This window comes from Manis pentadactyla, chromosome 14 (assembly GCF_030020395.1).
Source record: "Manis pentadactyla isolate mManPen7 chromosome 14, mManPen7.hap1, whole genome shotgun sequence".
NCBI lineage: Eukaryota > Metazoa > Chordata > Mammalia > Pholidota > Manidae > Manis > Manis pentadactyla.
Genome location: NC_080032.1, coordinates 6,190,613 through 6,214,774, shown reverse-complemented (window position 1 = coordinate 6,214,774; position 24,162 = coordinate 6,190,613). Strand labels below are relative to the sequence as shown.

The 24,162-nt window shown below is 47.1% G+C and overlaps 1 protein-coding gene across 1 annotated transcript in view; it reads left to right on the top strand.

Moving 5' to 3' along the window:
- Positions 1–233: 233 nt before the first annotated feature.
- Positions 234–24,162, top strand: part of SLC5A1 (solute carrier family 5 member 1) — a 57,192-nt gene continuing 33,263 nt past the window's right edge. Inside the window, exons 1-2 of the mRNA XM_057491375.1 lie at positions 234–566; positions 6,356–6,427. Coding sequence (XP_057347358.1) covers positions 432–566; positions 6,356–6,427 — 207 coding nt within the window. The 5' untranslated portion in view covers positions 234–431. The remainder of the gene's footprint in view (positions 567–6,355; positions 6,428–24,162) is intronic.

Below are 24,162 nucleotides of genomic sequence, written 5' to 3'. Positions count from 1 at the left end.
GGTACTGATCCAAGGGCAGGGGGCAGGGGGCAGGTGACCTGATGCTAGGAAGCCCCTGGCCCCAGGCAGCCTGGTTCCTCAATGGAGCAGCTCCCTTGCCCCGGGTGGGGCATGGCTGGAGAGACCAGGGTGCTTGCTGTGGCAGCACAGAGGGCCTTTGTGCCAGGCGGGCACCACCCGCTGGCTGGCCCCTCCCCGCTCACGGGACGGCCCTTACCTGCCCGGCCTGCACCGCCCCGCCAGCCGCTCGGCCTGCCGCTCCTTCAGCGCTCCGCGCCCAGAGCCGCTCCCCGACGGCGCAGCGCAGGGGCCCCGCAGTCGCGTCTGGCTGCCCAGACCTCTCGATGCCCTCCCCCAGGGCTGATCATTAACCCAGGGGCCGTATAAGGGGCACGCGGCCTGGGCGGGAGGGACGCGTCCGTGCTGCCGCCATGGACAGTAGCACCTGGAGCCCCGGGACCGCCGCCACCGCCGCGCCCCTTGCGCCCTACGAGCGCATCCGCAATGCCGCCGACATCTCCGTCATCGTCGTCTACTTCGTGATTGTGATGGTTGTAGGGCTCTGGGTATGTGGGGGCCCTGGACTTGGGGCTGAGGGGCAAGGACCCCCGGGAGGGACGGGGACGACGGGGCGCAAGAGGACCGACAGCCTCGGTGGGCTGCGGGGAGGAGAGGGTGGTCTTCAGGGCCGTGGAGGGGAGTGGACATGACTCGGAAGCGCTGGGGGGGGGGGCTCAGGGGGCAGTGTGAGGTGAGGGGCTCCACGGGGATGGGCAGAAGTGAGCGGCGTGCGGGGGAGGCCCGCGGGGCGCTCGGGGACTGTGAGCGGGGACGGGGCAGAGGGGCCGGAGAGGCTGGCGTCCGCGGGCAGGCAGGAGCGGGCTGGCCTGGGCTGCGGGAGGGTCCCCGGGCCTGGGAGGAGGGCACCCAGGCGGTTCCTGCCGTCCCGCCTCCCGGTCACCCAGTTTCAGGCGGAAAGGAAGCAATGCAGGAAGGACGCAGCCTCTGCCCACCGCAGGTTCCCTGGGGCAGCCCAGGGCCGAGGGGGCTGCCTGGTGTCCCCGTGTCCCCCTCCTGGGAGCGGCTGGTCCGGAGGCCTCCTGCGGGGGGTCCCAGGGGCTGCAGGGAGTGAGAGCTGGGGAAGCGGGTGGAGGAGAAGGCAGGCTGGCGCACGGGGTGGTGCTGGGCAGAGGGAAATGCGTGGGGCTTCCCTTAGGGACTCGGGTGACACACCGAACCAGAGGAACTTGTTCTTAGCAGCTTGGGACTTGGAAAGTTCTCTGCGACAGACTCTGGCACACCCAGCAGCTAGAAGATGAGGCGTTTTAACTGTGCATATACTCCAGCCACTCTCGAAGGCTTTCATGGGGCTGGCAGGCCAGGAGGTGTGGTGGCAGTGGGTGGTTGATGCTTTTGACTTACAGGAGAGGAGGGTGGGCATTAACCCTTCCATGGCCATAGAGCTTTTTTTAGGGATAAAGGAAAGGTTGATTTCTTTATAAAGTAACTGTGGAAACCAGACGTGACCGCAAGCCTCCCCAAGTGGCACGAGGTGTCAGGGTGGCTGACTCTTCCCCAGTACTCCTGGCTCCCAGAAGTGTCCAGTTAGGAGCCGGGACTTCCAGGTTTACTACTGGCTGTCACATGGTTCCAGCCATGCCACTTTGGGTAAACTGCCTCAGCCTCAGTTTATTCAGTTGTAAAATAGGTACAATCTTACTGATTCTTACGACTCTCTAGTGTTGTTGTGAGGATCTGCAGAGGTGGCTCTGAAAGCTCTCTATGACCTCCAGGCATCTTTTAAACTACTATTATTATTTGCCCTCCAGGGTGTGAGCCAGGCTGTGAATTATTTTCACCCTTTTACATAAATGTGCAGAAGTAGTCAGCTGGGTAGGGCATCCTCACAAAAAGCCACAAGAACAGGAGGGCAGGAAAGCTAATCCCCATTCACAGAGAGGGAATGGAAGCCCCTGTGGCTGTGATAGGCCTAAGGCTGCATGTGTGGAAATGATCCTGGAATTCAGGTCCTTGACTCTTGGTTTTCCACAGGACTTTTCCAAGCACTTTACCGCTTTTCCTGCCTTCCTTCCTCCCCCACTTCCCAGCCCATAAGTGCTGCAGCCAAGACGTGAACCCATCATTTGCTAGCTGTGCTGCACAGCCTGTTGCTGGACAATCACTGATAATCTCCGTTCCCCTAACCAATCTCATTTTAGCCCTGCTTCTCCTGCTGCTTATGATGTTTACACTTTTCAGATATCTGTGAATCAGTATCACTTGTCCTGTTAAATGCTACTTAATGAGCCTGCTAGTATTTGTCTACATGTAATCGTCCCCCATTAGTCAGTGCCTCTGGACCCTGATCACTTAACGGGCTAGATTTCTTCCAGCTCACATTCCTCTTTTCCTATTGGCGGATCAGGAGCGGCTAGTTCGGGCATAGGCGTCCTGGCTCCTGTGTGATCCCTGGATTGTACAGACAGAACAGTCCAGGCCCATTGTGCGTCCTCAGTTTAGAAAAGGCATCTTCAGCTAACATTCCCATCACTTCCAACATGATTTTGTTCTATTTTATGCTCTTCCAAAGCTGCCTCATCTGGTCATATTTGGGCTTGTGCTTACTACTTCATCAGTGTCTATTTCTACTTTTCTTTCATCACCTCTCTGTTTCTTGGGGGATTTTGGATTTTCTTAGGTTGAATCTCTGACTTTACTCTTTCTGGAAGATTTCATTACGCTATCCTGAAACCTGTTTTGCCAGGGGTAATTAAACTATGGCCTATGGTCCCAATCTGGCCCACAGCCTGGTTTTGTATGGCCCACAAATTAAAAATGGTTTTTATACATTAAAGTTGTTGTTAAAAACAAGAATATGTGGTGGAGATCATGTGTATCCCACCAAGTTTAATATATTTACTATCTGGTTCTTTCTCTTTCCAGAAAAAAATTACTGATCCCTGCCTTCTGCAATTATTTGCATCTAAGAGCCTCACTGGATTCCTGAGTAGCAATGGCACCTAGGGGAAGCCCAGCCTTCCCATTTTAGGGATGAGTATCAGGCTGGGTGACCAGAATTCACTCGGATGAAGCAGAATCAGAGTTGGAACTAGAACCCAGGACTTATGATGCCCAACGCAGAGCTGGTTCCCCTATCCCACCGTTCCCCTCCTTAGGATGCTCTTCTTGCTACAAATACGCTCTCCATGGTCCTTACCACCACTTGCATCACTGTGACAGTGTTCTGGGGGTGCTGAATCCCTCCTTTCCTTACATTTTTTTCAGCAAGGGAGGGGCCTAAACTTTATCCAGGTCAACCCTCTTCATCTTATGCTTGAGTCTCTTCTATAAACCACTCGACACAATCATCTTGACAAGTTCTCCATACTTCACTAGAGGACTTTCAGGGCAGCCCTCCCCATTGGTGCTGTTTCCATCTCTGGCGTGCTCTGATGGTGAAGAAATTCTTGCTGGTTCGGAGCTCAGGTCTGACTCCTGGGGCCTCTCCTGTTATGTCTGGTTGACCCTTACACAGGCTGCGCCGAGCAAGTCTGTCTCATTTTACGTATCAGACAACAGGCCACCCCTGAGTCTTTTCTCCTCCAGGCCCGACAATACACCATTTCTTAAGCATCAAACAAAGGTCTGAAGTGCCTTCCATTTGCTCAATGATAATGTATTTTTTCCATTGAGAAAAAAACCGTGGGTGAACAATTGCACTTCTTTTGCCCTTGAAGGTTGCAATTGTGAAATCATTCTCTTCTTTGTAGGGTGGACAGGCAAATTTAGTGCCATGCTTTATAAAGTGGGGTCTGGAATCTTAGAGCTTTCCTTTGAGCATCCCTTCTTTGCAGAGTCAATGCCTTCCCATTGCAGGGAGTGAACAGTGGGAAGGAAGGAGGCAGGATTACCTCAGCTGCAATGCATGCCCTGCAATGCATGCCTCAGGAAGCACCTACTCAGTGTTGCCAGCAGACTGCAGAATGCCTGCCTGGAGGGGGAGTTGCTCATTTCTAAGAGTGTTCAGGGTGGGATAAGGGGGAGGGGCACTGAGAAACCCATTCATGCAACTTTTTGTTGAATGTGCACCATGCACAAAGCATTATATTAAGTATTATGGGAGATTAAAATTTTGTAAAATGATTATCACAATCAAGCTAATTAACATCACCTCACATGGTTACATTTTTGTTTTTTTGGTGGTGAGAACACTCAAGATCTACTAACTTAGCAAATTTAACTATACAATACAGTATTATTAACTATAGTTGATTTCCAGAACTTATCCATCTTACAATTGAAACTTTGTACCTTTTGACCAACATCTCTCCATTTCCCCCACTCTCAGCCCCTGGCAATGAATATGTATTTCAAAACCTCACATTGTATACTTTAAATATATGTAATTTTTGTCAAATATACCTCAGTAAAGCTGGAAAGACTGTGTAATATGGTAACGCAAAGTAAAGAAATTGTAAGGCCATGAATGAGCTATATATGGAGTCCTCTAAGCGTTCATAGGAGAGAGGGATCATTTATCTGGGAAGAGTTGGGAGCCGTAAAGGAGGAGGAGGCTTCTGTGGGGAAGTGTCAGGCGAGGTTTCATGGGCAAGATGGCGTTTGGGGGCCTTGAAGGATGGATATGCAACGGGTGGGTTTGCAGAGATGAGGGGATGGACATTCTGAAGAGCAAAAGGTCCAATACATACACTTCTCCTTGCCTTTTATCCATCCACCATCTTTCCTGAAGTATCCAGCCCTCCACTCTAGTCTCTGCCCTCCCATTCTTCCTCTAAGCTCTTAATTTCTGAGACCAACTTGAAAATGTGTCTGGGCCCCAAATGCACTTATTCCTGTCCCTCCAACCCTGCCTGGGAGTATCAAACTGCTTTGACTTTATAATGACCTTCAGAATGGCCTTTCTCTGGCCAACAGGCAGAGCCCGAGTCCTTGAAACTTATGTAGTTTCAGCCCTAGCTACCTTCTCTCCTCCTTGGGTTGTACGTTCTCTTGCTATTCCCAGGAAAACCACTTCAGGGGTATAGAGAGTATGTCCTACGGGAGGGAGGACCCTCCAGGAGTCCAGAAAGATCTGAGCAGTGCTTCCCTGGCTCTGCCCAGCACACAGACGTGTTCAACGGATCTGTGTTGATTGGATGCGTGAACAGCCCTGCTCCCTAAAGGACTAAGTCCAGTACCTCTGTGCAGTCTGAGCGCCCAGCAAGGTGCTCCCTGGAGCAGACATGCTTGTTGAACGGACGGCGAGTTTCTAAGAGCCTGAAATGCCACCATCAGAGGTTGACTTGAACTGATGATGCTTTTTGGCCCCAAGGGTCACCTATGAAAACACAAACACCTCTGCCAGGGCTAAGTCATCATCAGCCTTGAGCATTTTCAGGGAGATTAGCAAGCATCTACTAAAGGGAGGCCATGGACATGGAGGGAGGGACAGGGAAAGAGGTGAGGGAAGACACAGTATTCCTGTTCCATGCTGGGAGTCTGGGCTCTGGCTGAGCTGCACCTGCAATAAGCTGAAGATTCAGAGGCAGCATTCCACGGGGGCTGCGAGAGGGGCTGGCGGTCATTTCCTGGTAACGCCTGTCATGCTTCCCCTCATAGACCTTCAGTGGTTCTGCACTGCCTATCAATAAAGTCTACACTTTTTAGCCCGGCGTTTGAGGGTCTGCAGGCTGCTCCCGCTTCTCCCCACTCTCCCCAGATTCACCTCGGCCCCTTCGCCAGACAGCACCACTCACCATTCCCACCCTCTCTGCACTGGTGGTTCTACCTCTGGGCCATCACTCGTGCTGTTCCTGCAATCTCAAATGTCTTCTTTTCTCTAGTAAATCCCACTCTTTCTTCAAGACTTGCTGAAATGCTGCCCCCTCTGTGAAACCTTCCCTGACATCCCAGTCAAAAGGAATCCCTTCCTTCTGTATTCATAATAATAATCATTCTGTAGTATTCATAATATATTGAAAAGGCATGTTTCCAGCAAGCTTCGCTTTACGTCCCCAGAGAGGAAAGTTTTCAACTGAGTTTTAATATTGCCTTTTATCTAATATTTAGTATGAACACCATGCATTCCTACTGGGTCTCTCTCCCTTCCTCTCTCCGTCCCCCCAGAGCTAGCACTAGGGCAGGCTGTCCAAACCTTCCGAGCCTCGGCCTCCTTGTCTGTCAGCTGTAGGTCCTCGCCTCCTTCATCTGGAGCTCCAGTGGAGTGAGGAACGTGGACATGTGTCAGAAAGTGAAGTGAATAGAAGAAAGTGAGAGACTACGGGGGTGGGTATGTCCTTCTGGCAAGGTCACTCTGTCCTAGTTTTCTATTAAATGTTTGACCCTTCCTCCTCAGGCTATGTTTTCCACGAACCGTGGGACTGTCGGTGGCTTCTTCCTGGCAGGACGGAGCATGGTGTGGTGGCCGGTAAGTGTTCTCTGAAATACTGTTCGCTCCGCTGTGCTCTTCCCTGCAGGAGACCATGCCCCTCTTGGCCTCAGTGGTGGTCATCTTTCCTCCTGCCTAGACCCCTGGTAATGGGCCTCCTGCTCACCGGGTTTCCCAGTCCCCCTTCCTCTCTTGTGTTAAGCAAAACAGCCTTCAACTAAATAATGCATGGAATCCCTTCTGGGGATAAATGGAGGAAAAGACCACCTAAAGTGGGCACATGGAGAAGCAAAAAGAACACGCAGACCGAGGTGATCTTGAGTAAATCTGAGCTTCGGTATGTGTATGTATAAAATGGGGCTGGTAATATTTACCTTCCAGGAGTGTTACGGGGAGATTTTTTATGGCATGGAGGCTCAGTGAGCAGTAGCTCTTTTGCTGCCTTCTTGCTAATGAAAGTCCCATGGAAGAGAGACTTTATCTGTCCTACCTTGGGAGCCTAAAGCAGTGCCTGATGCACAAGAGAACCACAGTAACTACTTGTGGAGCCCCTGCTGTTCTCAGTTATAGTTTTCATCTCTTGATGGATTTTGTATTTAGTGTATTTGAGATGTCTTTTCCCAGATAATTGTACATGAGCAGAACTATCCCAATCAAAAGATGTGTGCATGGGTGGAAGAGAAACTGGGAGGTCTCTTCCATCCTATCAACGAGGGCTCTGGCTGGTTTATCAGTTCAGCCCAATGATCATTTCATTCCAGAGTTCTCAACCAAACTAATCTGGTTGACCAAAGTAACCCAAGTGTGCAATTCCGTGAACTTAAGATACAAGCAAGATTGGCAGGCAGAGGTGGGGGTAACGAAGCATGCATACAATGAGAGGAAAGTGACCGCTATGAGTTGATTGGAGAAAGAATAACAAGAAGGTAAAGACTGTCACCGCCACGTACACAGCACTGAGAGAGGTCACGGGGAAGTCATGCCACATTGTGCGATTGCCTGCTGATTGGGTGTTTGGGGATGGATTTTAGTAACTGGCATCTTCACATTTGTTTGTTTTATTTCCAAAGTCATTTCTGCTTTATCCTAAAGGTGGTCAGGAATACTGGGCAGCTTCTGATTTCTGTGATGGGTCCCTCATGGTGGTCTCTCCTGACACATTTGGTCTTCTCACGTTTTGGACTTTGACACGTTCCTAAAAACTGGTGCTAAATGGGCAGCTTTGATCACAAAGTTCAAGGCAAGCCTGAAGTCATCCCTCTGGAACTGCACTTTCCAGTATGGTAGCCACTCAAAATATTGACTATTTAAATTGAAATAAAAATTAGAGAAAAAAAAATTTCTTTCCTTGGTCACATTAGCCATATTTCAAGCTCTTAATAGCTACATGTGGGTGGTGGCTACTGTATTGAACAGTGAGATCTAGAACATTTCCATCATCATAGAAAGTCCTATTAGACAGTGTTACTTTATAGATTTCAGAGCCAAGCCTGGCATGAAATCTTACTGGACTTGAGATTTTTCTGGATTGGATATATAGGACCTTGAAGTTTACTTTAGTTATTTTGAAAACAGTGTACCCTCCGCTCCAGCTGATACCTCAGTGCCCACTGCAGTAAGCCTGCCAGGAGCTCCTCTGGCTTCACTTCCCATCCAGTCCCCCTTTCTCCTCCTTCTCCCCACTGTGACAGTAAACTCTTATCTCTTCATGTAATTTCTCAGGCTGATTATTGGGGGTACGACCTTAGCTTCCAATCTCTGGGTCTTGGAGAAGTCAGTGTGAGAGCAGGGGCATGGGGTAGAACCATCCTTAGGAAATATTTATTTTGGGCTAGGCCTGGGAACACATCGCATCTTAACCAGTCAGTAATGGTGCCTTTCTTCCTGATGGTGCCTGGGTCTGGGCTGAGTTGTTTGGTGAGAGGAATTAGCGTCACCCAAAGCAGGTAATGTAGGGTTCAGTGGTTCATGGGGGGTTTTCTGTGCGCATTGTTTTCCTTACTCAGTATTGGATTATTCTAACCAACAGAGAAACATGGCATCATTCTTTTGTGCAGAAGCCACTGCTTCCTTGATGAGGCTGAAATTTGACTCTTCTTCCTCCAGCAATAGTTTCCATTGAAAGCTTCATGCAAGTACATTATTGGTGTGAAAACCTGCCCACTTATCAGAATCACCTGGGTGTGCTTTCTAAAAATACAGATTCTTAGGCTTTACTCCAGACCTACTAAATAAAAAAGAAAAAACCTTAGAAGAGGGCAAGAAGAATCTGCATTTTGTAAAGCCTCGCAGATGCTTTTAATGCTCAGGCAGGTTTGATAATCACTGGTTTGGGTTCACTCTTATCTCTCAGATCAGAAACACTGAAAACATCACCCTCTGTTGGGATGCTGGGAAGGGGTGTTCTTGAATGGGGAAACAGTAACCTCTAAGTCCCTCTCTACTCGGAGAATGCTCTAATTCTAGAAAATTCTGTGGTAGCATGAGCGTGGGCTTTGAAGTCAGCATATCTAACCTGCCACATTTCCTAGCTGTATGACTTTAGGCAAGTTATTGAACCTCCCTGAGTTTTAATTTCTACCTCTATAAAATAGAATACTACTACTCTGGAGGGTTCTTGTCAGTATGAAATGGGATGATGCAGGTGCAGCACTAAGCGCTGTGCATGGTGCTCAGGAAATGAGAATCTTAAGAACTGGAAGGACGGTCAGGATTGCCAAGGCAACCCCCCAGGTGGCATTTGTCTGGTACACAGCACTTAGCAGTGCTCAGGAAATGGAAGCTAGCGTTTACATGAAGCTAGTGCTGCTGTTTCACTTAAATTTATCTTTCTGATTGACCATGTGAATGAACATGGCTTGTATGTATATTTACGTATACTACTGTAAATCATCAGATCCAGCTATGCAATAACCACATCTTAACATCTCTGAAGTTGGCTTGTGTGTTATAATCAAGCAGTGGCATGCTGTAGTTGCAATGTTTTTTCTTTGTTTGTGCTACATGGGAGGTCTTACAATAGTCGGTGTCTTGGATTCCATAAAGCAGGATTATATTCTTAAGTGGTGGTTTTAAAAAATATGTTCACTATAACCCTTAGGCTCTGCAGCAATTCCTCAGAGGCTGCCTTCTCTCTCTTTCCCAGTAGCCCAACTTTTATTTATTTTACACAAGGGGAATCTGCTAAGATTATGTTTGAGAACAAGGTTCTGCTGACTTACAAAATCTAAAAACTGTTAATTTAGAAGAAAAGTAAGCATGATAATTTCCATTCTAAAAGTTAAAATAGTTTAAAACCACTGTTGCAATACACACTGAAAAGAAAGAGTTCAAGGAAAACAGCATGTAAGAAAATACAAATCTAAGTACTTTCCCTTATTGAAAGGGAATTGAAAAATAGTTTAAACTGTGTCAAACGCTATGCTTCTAAATTTCTCTTTGTGTTAGAACAGAAAATCCGTTCAAGCCTATCTGTCAGCCTTGAAATTTGTAACTGGAATATTAGTTTTCCAGTGTGCAGGCACCGGGCCACAGGTTCCCCGGAGCTGACGTCTCACAGCCTGTTTCTTGAGGCAGAAGCCCTCCAGCGGGACCTTTTGCCCCTTCCACGCTTTGCACCTTAGGAGGAGTGAGCCATCAGAGTCTTTGGGAAGAGAGTCCTTGGAGGAGGGTAGAAAGGGGGGACTTGAGTTGACTGTGAATTCACACACCCGAGGCTGGGAAGGCTTGGGTAGTCGGCCACCGGGAAAGGAGGAGGAAACCAGAGCTTGTAAAATCTGAAAGGAGATGGGGCAGAGAAGAGGCCAGGTGGTGGCATCCTGGAGGCTGAAGGGGACTTTGAGAGGAGCTACTGTGACCTGTAACAGGTGAAGACCCAGGGCCTTTGGGAAAAGACCCGTTCCTAAAAGGTTAATGAGGCCAAGAGAGAACTCGGGCGCGCCTTGGCCTGGCAGAGAAGTGAGCATCAGCGAGGGGGCGGAGCTCGGTTATTAGAGGAGCCAGCTTACGCAGGGGCCGGGCGGGAGGCCCCGAAACCCGAGCCACGCCCCCGGAAAGCCGGGCCGCCTGAATCACAGGAAACCGTGAGGCTGTGCCTTTTGTAACTGGGCTGGCTCGTGGCCCAGGAGTCCCTTTTCCCGTGGCACTGTGTTTTGGCCCCTTTAACAAACAGCTGCCTGTGTGTTGTGTTGTGGTGATTAGTTGGGGGTGTAGGAGACGTGAAACCAGGAATGCGAGCCTTGAAGGGGGATTTCCCCACTCCTTGGCTGGTGGGAGCAGAAATTAGTGAGAGAGGCTGGGCTGAAGGCACGCAGCCCGGGGGAGGACGCGGGGAGGACCGTTGTTCTGGGCACGCGTACCAGAGCCAGCCCCATGGGAGCAGCAGGGCCCAGTGGGGCTGAGCCGACCCTTTGACAGACAGTCCCCTTCCGTGCAGAAGGAAGCATTCCCAAGTGAGTGGGAACTGCTGTGGAACCCAAGGACTTGGCTTGTGCCAGCTTTGTGACATCAAGAAAAGCGTTACCCTGTCTGTATCTCAGTCTCCTCTGTAATGGGAGGCAGTCACAATGAGGGTCTCCAGTGCTTTTCGAAGACTGAAATTCTAGGATTCTACACCACTGCTGAGGGAACAAGCCCGGAGGAGATGGGTGTGGGCATGCTAGCCAGTCCAACACCACCGAGGGTCTTGAAAATGAAACGACTGTTTCTCAGTGGCCACAGTGCTTTTCCTTCCTTTGTCATTAATCAGCACAGAGGAGTATATCACAGTTGTTTAGGGCAAGGGTTGGCAAACTTTCTCTGTAAAGGGCCAGGTAGCAAGTGTTCTGGCTTTGTCAGCTATACAACCTCTGTCACAACTCAGCTCTGCTGCTGTGGCATGAAATCAGCCACGGACATACATAAATGGATGGGCATGGCTGTGTTTTAATAAAACTTTATTTACAAAACCAGGTAGAGGGTCAGATTTGGCCCATAACCCCCCATTTGTTGACCTCTTGTTCAGGCCTGGGCTGTGGAGTCCGGCTGCTTGGGTTCAAATCCAGCCTGTGCCCCTTACTAGCTGTGCAAACCTGTTTGAGTTACAAAATATCTCTGTGCCTTACACCTGTTATCTCTGTAATGGAGATAACATTACTTACTCGAGGTTGTTGTGCAGACACATGCATAGTCTCAGAACAGTGCTGGGCGCACAGCAAACTCTCAGGTTTAGCTCTTGTTCTTTTTTCAGCTGGAACCTTTTGAAGGGCTATCACATCACTGATGTGACTGAACCCTCAGTGATTGGCAAGAATGATGATTAATCCCACGGATTACCCAAGTTCACACAAGATAATGATAGAGCTAAGACTCTGTTCTTCTGGTTCTCCAGGCCTCTTTCTTCTTATCCTTTGAGATAGTAATTTATGAGATCAGTAGGTATGGTCTAAAGGTAAACCATAAATGTGAAAAACAAGAAATTCTTTCCTTTAGGGCTGACCAGAGACCCTGAGTAAAGTAATTTTTCCCAAGAGGAAAGCTTCTTAAACTTATTAGACTCTTTTGAGTAAAATGTATCTGATTTTATATTTAAGTCCCTAAAACCTAATGATAGATCAAAGTTCAATCACTTAGGATGCTACTGACATGGCTGTTAGGAGTCCTGGAAGATCCTGGCAGGCCTAAGACATAGGTGGGAACACATGAATGGAAGAGGAAAAGCATGAATTTGGCGAATAGACACGTGGGGGCAGACAGCTCACCAAGAGATCAAGGCTCAGGAAGATGTGAGACGGAAGACAGACACGTGCTTGACCTTCATAAGCCTCGATGGAAGAGACCCTCTCTTCCTGCTCTGATTGCTTCACCTGAAAGTAGCTACATGTGCTTTCATTCATCCCAGTGCCAAGCCTGTGCTTTCCTTAATTTTTATAAAATCTCTTCCAACACTTGGACTGGAGCCTTGCACCTCACAGGCACTTAACAAATATGTGCTGAATTAGAGCAGTGGGAGGGGGGTGGGGGCATCTACCCAGATCCTCACGCTGCACCCCCTTGTTGATGGGGTCCAGCCCAGCCTGCATCCTGCTCCCCGATGCAGTGGCCACGCCGGGTAGGGGGGAAGAAGTCCGGAGGCTTGGAGGGTGATGGGTCCAGGTCGGATCTCGCCTCCCGCGGTGCTCCACATTTCTGTTCCTATGAACAGAGGAAAATTTTTTTCTTTAGTTCTTTTTTTTTTTTTCAGGCTCATGATAGTAAAACTGGAAAAAACCTGGCCCCAACCAGAGTGCCTGACTTCAGCACCCATTGGACCTGTCAGTAAAGTCTGATGTGGACATGCTTCCTCACTATCTCAAACATTTGGTTTTTCTCAGTTGAGTCAAGATTTTGCAAAACTTGGCAGTTCCCATAGATGTGCATCTCCTTTGCGGTGAGAGTTTTTTGCTCAGCATCCCGCTTTTGCTGCCTTGCTTTTGAATGACCTGATCCCTCTCTTCTTCTCTATTTCTTCTTCCTCTTCCACAACCAGCTACCTCCTCCCCCTCCTCTCTTCTCTTCCTCCCCTCGGCCCTCCTCCTCTCTCCTTCTCCCCCGACTTTCTCTCTTTCCTGCGGGACCGTCTCCCTCCCATTCTTCATGGCTTGGTCCCCTCTGAGCAGTTAATGCACAGCTGCTCACCACCCATGTATCTTTGAATAACGAGGCATCAGTTGACTAGCGTGTAGCCAAGTTCCCATTATCTGGTTTGTACCTAAGCTCCTGGTTTCTCCTTTCCCTCTGGCTGCCTTCCCAGCGTTTTCAACACATGAACACTTCTGTAGACAGAATAAGGAAAAGGTCAGTTATAATCAGTATTTCTAGGGGGTTGAAGTCAGAGGAGTGCTGAAACCGTCAGCTAAGATGAAGTCTTCGGGTTATTCATGTCGGACATGGTTCTGGGCTTCCCCTGTCTATCAGTGGCATGGCACATTTTGAGCCAGTTGCAGCTGTATGTTCCTTTTTGGGTGAACTTTGTGCTAAGGAACTGATTTGGAATCGGGGGTGAGAGCGCGGACTCTGGAGCCAGGCGGCCCTGTTTTTGCCCCAGCCCCACCCATTCCTGGTTTGTGGCTTTGGGTGAGGCTATTTAACCTCTCTGTGCCTTTGTCTCCTTAACTGTGAAATAGAGATCATAGCACCTACCTAACTGTCGTTTTGTTTTGAGGATTAAATTAGCTAATATGTGTGATTCTCTTAGAACAGCATACAATAAATACCCAAATTGGTTATTCTTATCATCATCATCATCATCAGTGGTTTTATTGTAGTTCATCTCCAAATCCTCCTTCTTAAACTATGAATTCAATCATTTATCCATTTATGCATTGCTGTTATTTCATCCTACATTTACATGTCGATTACCTACTATGTGCCACATTCTGTGTTAGGGTATCGGCATATATTAGTGTGTGTGCATGTGTATTGATATATATTCTTACAAAATACATCTGAAATTACAGTAATGGTGTTGTTAAAAGACAAAATGCATCCGAGTACATTTGAAGATCTACTTGGCGCTGTTAAGTGATTAATGAACCAGGCACCATCCCCCCGAGCAAGCAGAGAGAGGCTCCAGGCATTGTACAAAGAGGAAGGTTCTTATGCACAGGAGTGGGAAAGGTACTAGCAGCAGAAAAGAAGGGATTGTCTCGGGCCAGGTTACTTCCTCTTAGGGGGAAGAGTGGAGGGTCTTCCAATGCACATGACTTCACCTTCTTTTAGGGAAGATGGAGGGGCTCCCATGACAGATTATCTTACTGATGATACTGAGCATGAAATCCCTGACTGACTACATTTATGGAGGGAGGTTGAAACTGTAATTGGGTTAGGTATTAAGCCTTGGTTTGGCGACTTGGCCTAGAAGTAGCCCCATGTTGGGCCTGTGTCTTTCTTTCCAACAGTGTTGAGATTGAAATGTATTTGAGTCAAGGGTGGGAAAGAAGGAAAGGCGTCTTTTACAACCTGCACAAGGGGGTCAAGGAAGGTCTTTCTGAAGAATGAGAATTTAGGTTGAGACCTAAAGGATCAAAAGGCAGCCACCTGAAGATTGGAGGAAGCACAATCTAAGCAGAAGGAACAGAATGGTCAAGGGCTTGGGATACTTGAGGAACTGAAAGGGGGCCAGTATCAGGGAGAGATTGTGCATATTGATCAGGCCCTTCAGGTGAGGGACCCTGAGATGTGTATCATCCTGAGGATGAGGCTGTCTGGATTGGTGACAGGGCTGACTCCAGCCTCCTTGACCTGTAAATGCCAGCAAGAGGACCTCACCTGCCTTCTGCCAACCACCTGGTCGGGGGGGAAATGCCTGCTTTGGCAGTGGTTTCCCGATTTCCTGCCCTTTTGGTTCTTGGAGCAAGGCGAGAGGTTCATGAGATAAAGAATGAAAGGTGACCATTGTCCCTGGGGGATGTGAGCTGGCAGAGAGTAAACAGATGATGACTCTGGAGCAAGGCCTGCGCCTAAATATTTACTGGAGTCTCAGAAATAAAATACTTTGAATATAGGAGGCCCACCTTCTTTGGTGTCTCAGTCTTGAGGAAATGTGATCCCTGAGAGATGGCAAGGGTCAAAGATTAAATCTTTCTAAACTTCCTCTATGAAAAGATACTTTACAAAGAAATCAAGACACTAATTCAGATAAAAGAGCAGTTCCCCAGAGGATGAGGGAGGCCTCTGAAATATAAGCATGCTGCAGCCATGCACACGCTGTTCCTGAATTTACAGCGAGGTGGGGGGGGGGTGCGGGGTGTCGCTCCCACTGGGCCCCTCCAGGGAAGTTCAACAGGGTGTGTCTGGGGAAGAAGGAGTAAAGGCAGCGTGGTGCTGTGGCCTCCCTCCTGGCCCTTGGGTCAAATGTGGCCCTGAGAGCCTGGGCGGACCGAGCCATTGCACAGGTCCTCAGTCGTATCTGTAGAAATGAGGGTGGGTATCATCCCCACATCACAGACTGTTGTCAGCATGAAGTAAGACAGTGACCGAAGGGCCTGGTCCCACACTTGGCCTGAAGGAGACCCTGTAAAAGCTAGTCACTCTCTCCCCCTGTCTTACTATCGCAGGACGGAGCTCTCAGAAGCGTGGCACTCACATCTACAGCATCAGCAAGACTTGTGCTCTTGTTAGAAATGCAAAATTTCCAGCTCATCCCAGACCTACTGAATCAAAATTGAGGGGATGGGGCTCAACCATCTGTGGTTCAACAAATCCTCTGGTGATTCTGGTTCGTGTTACCAGATTTAGCAATAAAAATGCAGGATGGCCAGTTAAATCTGAATTTCAGACAACGAATGCTTTTTTTTTTTGTATATTTCATGCCATACTGGGACATACTTTTACTAAAAATGTGTTTATCTGGAATTCAGATTTAACTGGGTGTGCTGTATTTTTAGTCTACATTCTGATGCAGGCTGAAGTTTGAGAACCACTGTCTGAGGATACCTCAAGGGAGGCATTTAGCACAGACCAGAGGAGTGAAGAGGAGGCCCTGGGATATCCTGGGAACATTCGTTAAAAAGTAGAAACTGGGAACAGAAAGCCATCTCCGGAGCTCTGGACATTCTGGGTATTACATGGTTCATTAACAAAGAAAGCAGTTTCCTGAAATTAGCTGAGTGCATTTTTCATTTGAGCTGTGAAGAGCAAGCTCCTTCCAAGAGTCTTTTTCAGGAAACGACCACTCTGTCTCTCTCAGGAAATTCAGAGCATTCCCTGAAAACATGGGCCGTGTAAAAGCAACACCAATCTCTCTTCCGAATAGCATGCCTTTGTGGGGCAAAACTTTCTTAAAGGTTTCTCACATCTGTCACCTCACTGAAGCCTGGGAACACCCTTGTGCAGTAGGCTAAGAAGAATTCTTAACCTTGGGTTGTAGTGGAGGAAACTAAGGCTCGGGGCAGTAAGGTGACTGGCTCAAGGTCATAATTTCCTTTGGCAGAGCCAAGAGTAGAACTAGCTTGGAAGGCTTCCAGGGTGCTTAGAAGGAGGTCCACACCATATTATTATGCTTTCAAGTGTGATTACTGATCACACTTGAAATATTGAATATTATTCAGCCATAAGAAGAAAACAAATCCTACCATTTGCAACAGCATGGATGGAGCTGAAGGGTATTATGTTCAGTGAAATAAGCCAGGCGGAGAAAGACAAGTATCAAATGATTTCACTCATCTGCGGAGCATAAGAACAAATAAAAAACTGAAGGAACAAAACAGCAGCAGAATCACAGAACCCAAGAATGGACTAACAGTTACTAAAGGGAAAGAGACTGGGGAGGATTACAGGGTTCCTTCCTCAAATCCACTGGCTGCCTGATGGTGAAGCTGGGAAGACACGCACAGCATCAGGCAGTTCTCGACTCTTCTGGTTAGTGGTTCTGAGTGTACACATGCTGTCTTATTTTGCTAAGGGTGTGGAAGTAAACATCAAACTGATGTGTAAACTTGAATAACTTTCTTCCTCTGGGCTATGATTTTTGACTTCCTTTGGAAATGATAAGGTTGACCTTTATCATTTCTAAGGTAATTCCAGCTCTAACATCAGAAGACTGGGTGTTGGCATGTAAGCAGGCCATGTATTTCCTATTTTCTATTTTCTATTGCACAAAACAAAAGTTTCAGTGAGCATTCAATGACATTTTCATATGTTTTCTACATTGTCCCCAGTGAACAAAAAACTTCCCTGCATGCTTTGTTCTCGGGCCTCAGACCCTGCAAGTGAATCTGAGAGAGCTCTGGAATTGTTGCCCTTTATTATCTATTTATTTATTTATTTTGATATCGTTAATGTACAGTTACTTGAACAACATTATGGTTACTAGATTTCCCCCATTATCAAGTCCCCTCCACATTCCCTATTACAGTCACTTTCCATCAGCACAGTAAGATGCTATTGAATCATTACTTGTCTTCTCTGTATATACTGTCTTCCCTGTACCCACCCCCCTACATTATGTGTGCTAATCGTAATGCCCCTTTTCCCCCCTTATCCCTCCCTTCCCACCCATCCTCCCCAGTCCCTTTCCCTTTGGTAACTGTTAGTCCATTCTTGGGTTCTGTGATTCTGCTGCTGTTTTGTTCCTTCAGTTTTTGCTTTGTTCTTATGCTCCACAGATGAGTGAAATCATTTGGTACTTGTCTTTCTCTGCCTGGCTTATTTCACTGAACATAATACCCTCTAGCTCCATCCACGTTGTTGCAAATGGTAGGATTTGTTTTCTTCTTATGGCTGAATAATATTCCATTGTGTATATGTACCACATCTTCTTTATCCATTCATCTGTTGATGGACACTTAGGTTGCTTCCATTTCTTGGCTATTGTAAATAGTGCTGCGATAAACATAGGGGTGCATATGTCTTTTTCAAATTGGGATGCTGCATTCTTAGGGTAAATTCCTAAGAGTGGATGTCGCCCTTTATTATTAAAGATTTTAAAGAATTGTGTTGATTATAAAATTATACAGATGTGTTGTGGAAAACTTGGAAAAGCATAAAAAAGTACAAAAACACACTCATTGTCTTCTCTTCCAAAGATAAACACTATTAAGTTTGGAGATGAATACATGTAGTATATAACTTTGTATGTTATATATATTTTTGACATTTTATCATGATCATCTCCCTATCATAATAAATTCTTCAAAGCTATAATTTTAATGGATGCATAAAATGCCATCATAATTATATACCTTAATTTATCCACTTTCCTGTTTTTGGGCATTTATGTTGTTTCCAACTTTCCTGTATTATAAATAATGTGGAAATGAACACACTAATGAAATCCTTATATATACACTTTTGTCTGCACCTCTAATGATCTGGCTAAGATGGAATACTAAAAATTGGATTGCACAGTAGAAGGAGATGAGATTTTTGATATGTATCAACAAACTGCTTTCCAAAATTAAGTTTCTATCAGAAATATTTGGGACAGCCTATTTACTTCCCAACACCAAGTATCATCATTTACAAAATGTTGCCTGTATGATGGACTAACTCACAAGCTCACATCCCCTTGAGATCTTGTTTTTACTAACCCTGAGCTTACCAGTCACCATATTGATGTCCCAGAGCGGTTCATAGTTTCTAGTGTTCCTTGCCATCCTTTTGTGCCCCTTCTGAGCCTGGCAGGCCAGTTTTACTGCCTCTTCCTCAGGAAGGAGCTGTCATTGGCATGTCCTCACGAGGAGTCCAACTCCATGCAGCCAGTGGGAATAAAGGCAACTCTAAGGTATTCGTTCACCACAATTCCTGTTGTTTCCCCAGGAAGAGAATCCAAGGCATGGATATCACCCACTCCCTCCCTCCCTCCCTCAGGAGTCTTTTTACTGCATGCTTGCTCTGTGCAAGGAAGGTCCTGGGCTAAGTGGAAGCATAAATGCTCTTTGAGGGCTGGAAGACATTTGGGGGACAACACTTGCACAGAAGCAATTACTGACATGCGTCGTAACAGGCACCAGGACAGCACAACAGATGACCAGTGGGTAAGAGGCCTGAGGAGGAGGAGACAGCTCTGGATGGTGTATGGAGAGGTGGGACTGCATTTCCTTTTGAAGACGGGGCAGTGTTTCTGCAGGCAGAGCTTGATGGAGAGGCAGTTCCAAGCAGAGGAATGTGGTGGAAATAAAAGCAGGAGGCAGGAAAGCCCAGAGCACATCTAGGAGACTGAGTCAGTGTGATTGAGCTGGAGGTAGGGGACCTGAGAGGTTGTGGAGAGGCTGCTGGGGATGGAGGAGGAGGGGGCAGGAATGCAGGGAACCTTGGGGACCTGGAACTCCCCTTGCCAGCTTCATGCCACGTCACAGGAATTCTCTAGTGGACAGTATGTGTTGCCTCTCGTGGTGGAGGCCACCCTCTGGGAACCCTCATAACCTCATCTCTTGAGGAGATGAATTGTTTGTGGAAGGTTTCCCACAAAGCTTTTGAGTGGTTTCTGTGGACTTCCATTCGGAGTGTCTTGTAACTTTGCCCTGACATGAGGATATTCTGGGAGTCTGTATTCCACGAGCCTACCAGTTCTGCAGTTTCCCTTGTGAGACTGGCTGAAGCTTCCCTCAGTTCATGTGAAGTGGCCGTGTCTTCCCCTGGGTGGCACAAGTACCATGGTAACGACCTGTAACACTCGGGGGTTAAGTAGGGGATTTTCAGGAGAGAGCCCTTCCGCCCCCAAGTTTCAGTCCTCTATACCTTCGCATCTCAATTTTGTAGTTAGTTGCTCTGCTCCTGTTCAAAACAAATTTAGGGAGGTCAAGTTTAAGGAGGGAACAATGACTTTCGTATAATCTAGAGAAGCTTGTCAAGCTTTGTGCATAAGAATCATCTGGAGAGCTTATTACTCTGATTCAGTAGGTCTGGGGTGGGGATCAAGATATTAATATTAATTATTTAAATTAAATTAATAAAAAATTATTGATTAACATTAATAATTGGTAGGGAGAAATGAACTTAGCCAAATGTTTCCCTATGTGGTTGAAGTAGTTTTTCTTTAGAGAAGGCACATGGGAAAACATCAAATTTGTGCCAATCATGGAAGGATTAAAGTGAAAGAATTTTAGATGATAGAGCCACTGTACTTTTAAGGCTAACCAAATTGGTCTTATCAGGAATCTAAATTGTAAAGAGAGGAAGTCTGTTCTTGTTAAATGGTCCAAGTCATTTAGAGGCAGATTCTTTGACAGTGATGGGAATTAGAGGGACCGGCTTAGTCCTCACCACTGCCAAAGATCCATGGCTGGGTAGCAGGTGTAAGAGAGGATTTGAAGCCACATGATGTTAAACCCAGATGGGAAGTCAAGAAGGGCAGCTTGCTTTGCCCTGGACAGCCTATGTCTGAAGTGGTTCATTTGGGTCTGAGGCCCACTTAGGGACACAGATGAGGCTGAGGGTGGCTGGGAGCAGCTGAGACAGCAAGATTCAAGTCAGGGCCAGAGAGGAGCAGGCGCACGAGAAGAGGAAGCTTAGCCTGGAGGAGATTTGAGGGTAGGCACAGCCCCTGTCCTTAGATATTAGAAAGGCCAGCTTGTGGGAGAGAGATTTGACTCTTTCTGCATTACTCCAGAGGGTAGAAGTAGGACTAATTGGTAGATTGCAGCTCAAAATAATGAAGGACTTTTTAACCATTAGAGTCGTTCCGCTATGGATTCAGATGCCTTGTAAAGTGGGGAGTTCTGTGTCACTGGAGGTATGCATCCGGAAACTGACCATCATTTGGTGAGTGTGACAGAGGGGATTTAAGCTCTGACATCTATGGATCCATCCAACTCTGGAAGATTCTGTGATTCTATATTTTCTCCATATATTTCCCCTCCTGCCAACTTTCTAGGATAGGAAATTTAGGTAGTAAGATGTAATCATGAATTCCTTAAAGTCAAAGGAAAACAGTCTATTTGCCATTTGTGATATAACATTGCAATATTTCCCCTTTTACCGTGTATCGAACCTGTTGTGTTTGGTCTGACCCAGCTCATTTTGCACAGTGACAGCAAAACCATCTGAATACTTGTAATGGCTTCTCGAGCCCCATCAGGGGATGAGTAAGGCTTGGAAAGAAGTTAGAAGCAAGGTCAAGTGGAGAAATTTTAGATGAAGTGGAGAAATTTTAGATGAAGTCTAAAATCCAGAACTCAGAAGGAACATGGGAGGGCATCACAGAGAAGGACACGCTGACTCATGTCATTGGCTCCTTCCCGGATGAGGCATGATTCCCAGATGGGCGTGAACACGGGGGAGGAGTGGGCAGAGAGTGTTTGGGAAGTCAGAGTGACGAAAGCATTGCTGATGAACTCCAGTGAGAGGAAGGGCCGTGGGAAATCCTCCAGGGGAGAGGAAGTGATGAAGCAATGGATAAAGTCTTGATTAGCCTGCTTGAGATGTCGTAACAAAAACCACAGGCTGGGTGGCTTATACAACAGAAATTTTCTTACAGTTCTGGAGGCTGGAAATCCAAAATTAAGGCACTGTCAGGGTTGGTTTCTGATGACACCTCTCTTCCTGGCTTGCAGGCGGCTGTCTTCTCTCTGTGCACTCACGCAGCCTCTTTGTGCACATGGGGAGAGGGTGGGGGGAAGAGAGAACAAGCTCTGGTGTCCTCTCCAATTAAGGTCCCACCCTATGATCTAATTGAGCCTTAATTACTTCCCTAATGACCTAATCTCCAACTATAGTCACTTTGGAGGTTAGGACTTCAACATATGAATTTTGGAGGAACACAATTCAATCCATAACGGTTTCCTGTTGTAGCCTTTGTCAATTGCCTTTGAGGATGAAGTGACTGTCCTCTTGGAAGAGAGAAAGGACACTGATTGAAGGCAACTGGGTGTCAGTCATTGCTGATGCATAATCTCACTTGACTCCCACACAGCCCTGTCCTGAGGGAAGAACAGGGCTTGCAGATGTTATGACCACCCAGATAGGAAGAGGTCAAGACAGCATTTAAGCTCGTGCTGCCTTCTCCCTAGAGGGGACTTTGACTTGAAATCTTGTTGAATTCTTAGGACTATGTCTTTAAACCTGGAACTACCAGGAAGACTGATTGGTAGTTCCATTAGGGGATCTGGGAGGGTCTCTGAATAGGGAAGTGACTCAGTTAGAGTTGTGCTTTGGGGAGGGAACTGGCTGTCTGGGTCCAGGGGAGACATGTAGAAACTTGAGAGTTAATGGCAGCTTGTACAAGGGGGATGTAAAAAGTGCTAGGTGTCTATGACACTGTGAAGGCAGAGTCAGGGTTTTGGTAAATGACCGAGTGCAAGCCATGGGGCCAAGGCAGGGAGTCCAGGCTGAAGCCAAGGTGCGTGAGCGGGGGCACAGTAGTGACTATGACAGAAATGAGTGGAACATGGGCCAGGACATTCTGGCTCCCCCAGTGCTCCCCGGGCCCCATTCCATGAGTGGTGAGAGGTACCTTGGGAGAGCCTGCAACTGCTTCAAGTCCAATGTCCCCCTTTGGGAGGGTTGGAGAGACTCTTGAACTTAAGGTTAATTTAATGCAGTTAATCACTACTGGTAATTTTGCCCTTAATAGTACAATATTAGGCTTAATAATTTATCAAGAGAGAGATGATAAATGGAAAGACAATGTATCAGGACAGGCAGGCTACATGCAGAAGTGAAGGGAATTTTAATGAAAAGCGGACTGATAACCCCAGCAAGCTTTGGAGAGAAGGAGGTGGATGTCTATAAATCGCCTGCTTTATTCCCAGTTTCCCTTCTTAAAGAATGGTGTCCTCCCGGGTGCTCAAGTCCGGGATCTAGGAGTTCCTCTTCATTAATTTTCCCTTTATTTTCCTCCGGTCAGGCAGCAAGGCCCATCACTTTGTTTCTACAGCAGACCTCGGTCTCCATGCTTGCCTTGGTCTCAGCTGCTACCACCGGCCCAGCAGCTGTCCTCTCTCACCCAGATGCAGTGACAGCCTTCACAGTTTTACTGTTTTCTCCCTCGCTCCCAACACTACAGTCTTTAAAAGCAAACTAGATCCTGTCCTTCCGCTGCTTAAAACCCTCCAGTGGCTTCCCATCACACTTCGAATAAAATCCACACCTCCTGTCTTGGCTTGCTGGGACTTGGTGACGCATCCCCAGCTCATCTCACACCGGCCTCCTCCTTGCCCACCTGTCCAGCCTCTCCGGCTTTCTTTTTGTTTCTCAGCCATGATGACTTTCCCACTCGGGGGTCTCTGCTTTGCTGGAATGCTTTCCCTCTGATGTCCGGTTGGTAGACTTCTTTTATCATTTTGATCTTAACCTAGAGGTCGTCCCTTTAAGGGACCTTTCCTGACCTTTCGTATCTAAAGCAGTTACTTTATCACACCTGCTATTCTCTTCATAGCACTTACCGCTCACTGATTTTTCTTTTTTTTTTTGGTTTATTTATTTATGTTCCCTCTGTTTGCACATAAGCTTCTGAAAAGTAGGGATTCTGTCTGTGCTATTCACAGTGGAATCCACAGTGCTTAGAATAGTGCTGGACGCACTGAGGAGAAGCTAAATTAATATTTGTTGAGTGACTGAATCACTGCATTTACACCACTCTCTCCTCATCGCTCCAGAGACTTCCTTCTGGTCTGGCCTTCAGGGATTCCCACTCTCCCGACTTCTCATTTGACACTAAGCACCCCCTGCCTTATGTCAGAGGCTGGCACAGTAAGGACCGTTTCTTGGTGTAATTCGTCTTTTGGAAAATATGTGTTTTGTTCCAGATTTGGATCACCTTAGGGATATTAGACAAATAACCACAAGCCTCCCTGCATCACTCAGCAAGAATGGGGATACCTGTACTAGGTTGGTACTTACCAACTGCTGCCATGCATCTCCTTCTGGGTACAGAAGGACTCTAGAACTTTCTGGAGTTCTCTTGGACCTCATGTACAATTGAAATGATGGCACAGAATCACAGTTGATCAGTGCAAGATCCCTCTCTTGTTCCCCCTGATATTTTCTCCATCTCCCAGTTATGTTCTTATTCTCCTTTCCCCTTCCAGGCTTCCATTCTTGGATTTTTAAAATGTGTCCTTCCAATCTAGCCTGTGTATTTAGACATGTATATCCTTGAAAATGCAGTGTTTTGTGCATGTATCTGTGGGGTCTTTGGGACCTCTGTAAAGAGTAAAAAAGACTGTGCCAATTAAGAGAGTTATTATCATCATTAATAGCATCTGTTGTTACCTGGGAGCACGAGGAGTCAATCACAGAACTTTACAGCTAAGAGTCACCAGGAAACTGGCTCCGCCTCCTGCCTCCTCTGACAAGTGAGGCACCAAGGCCCAGAG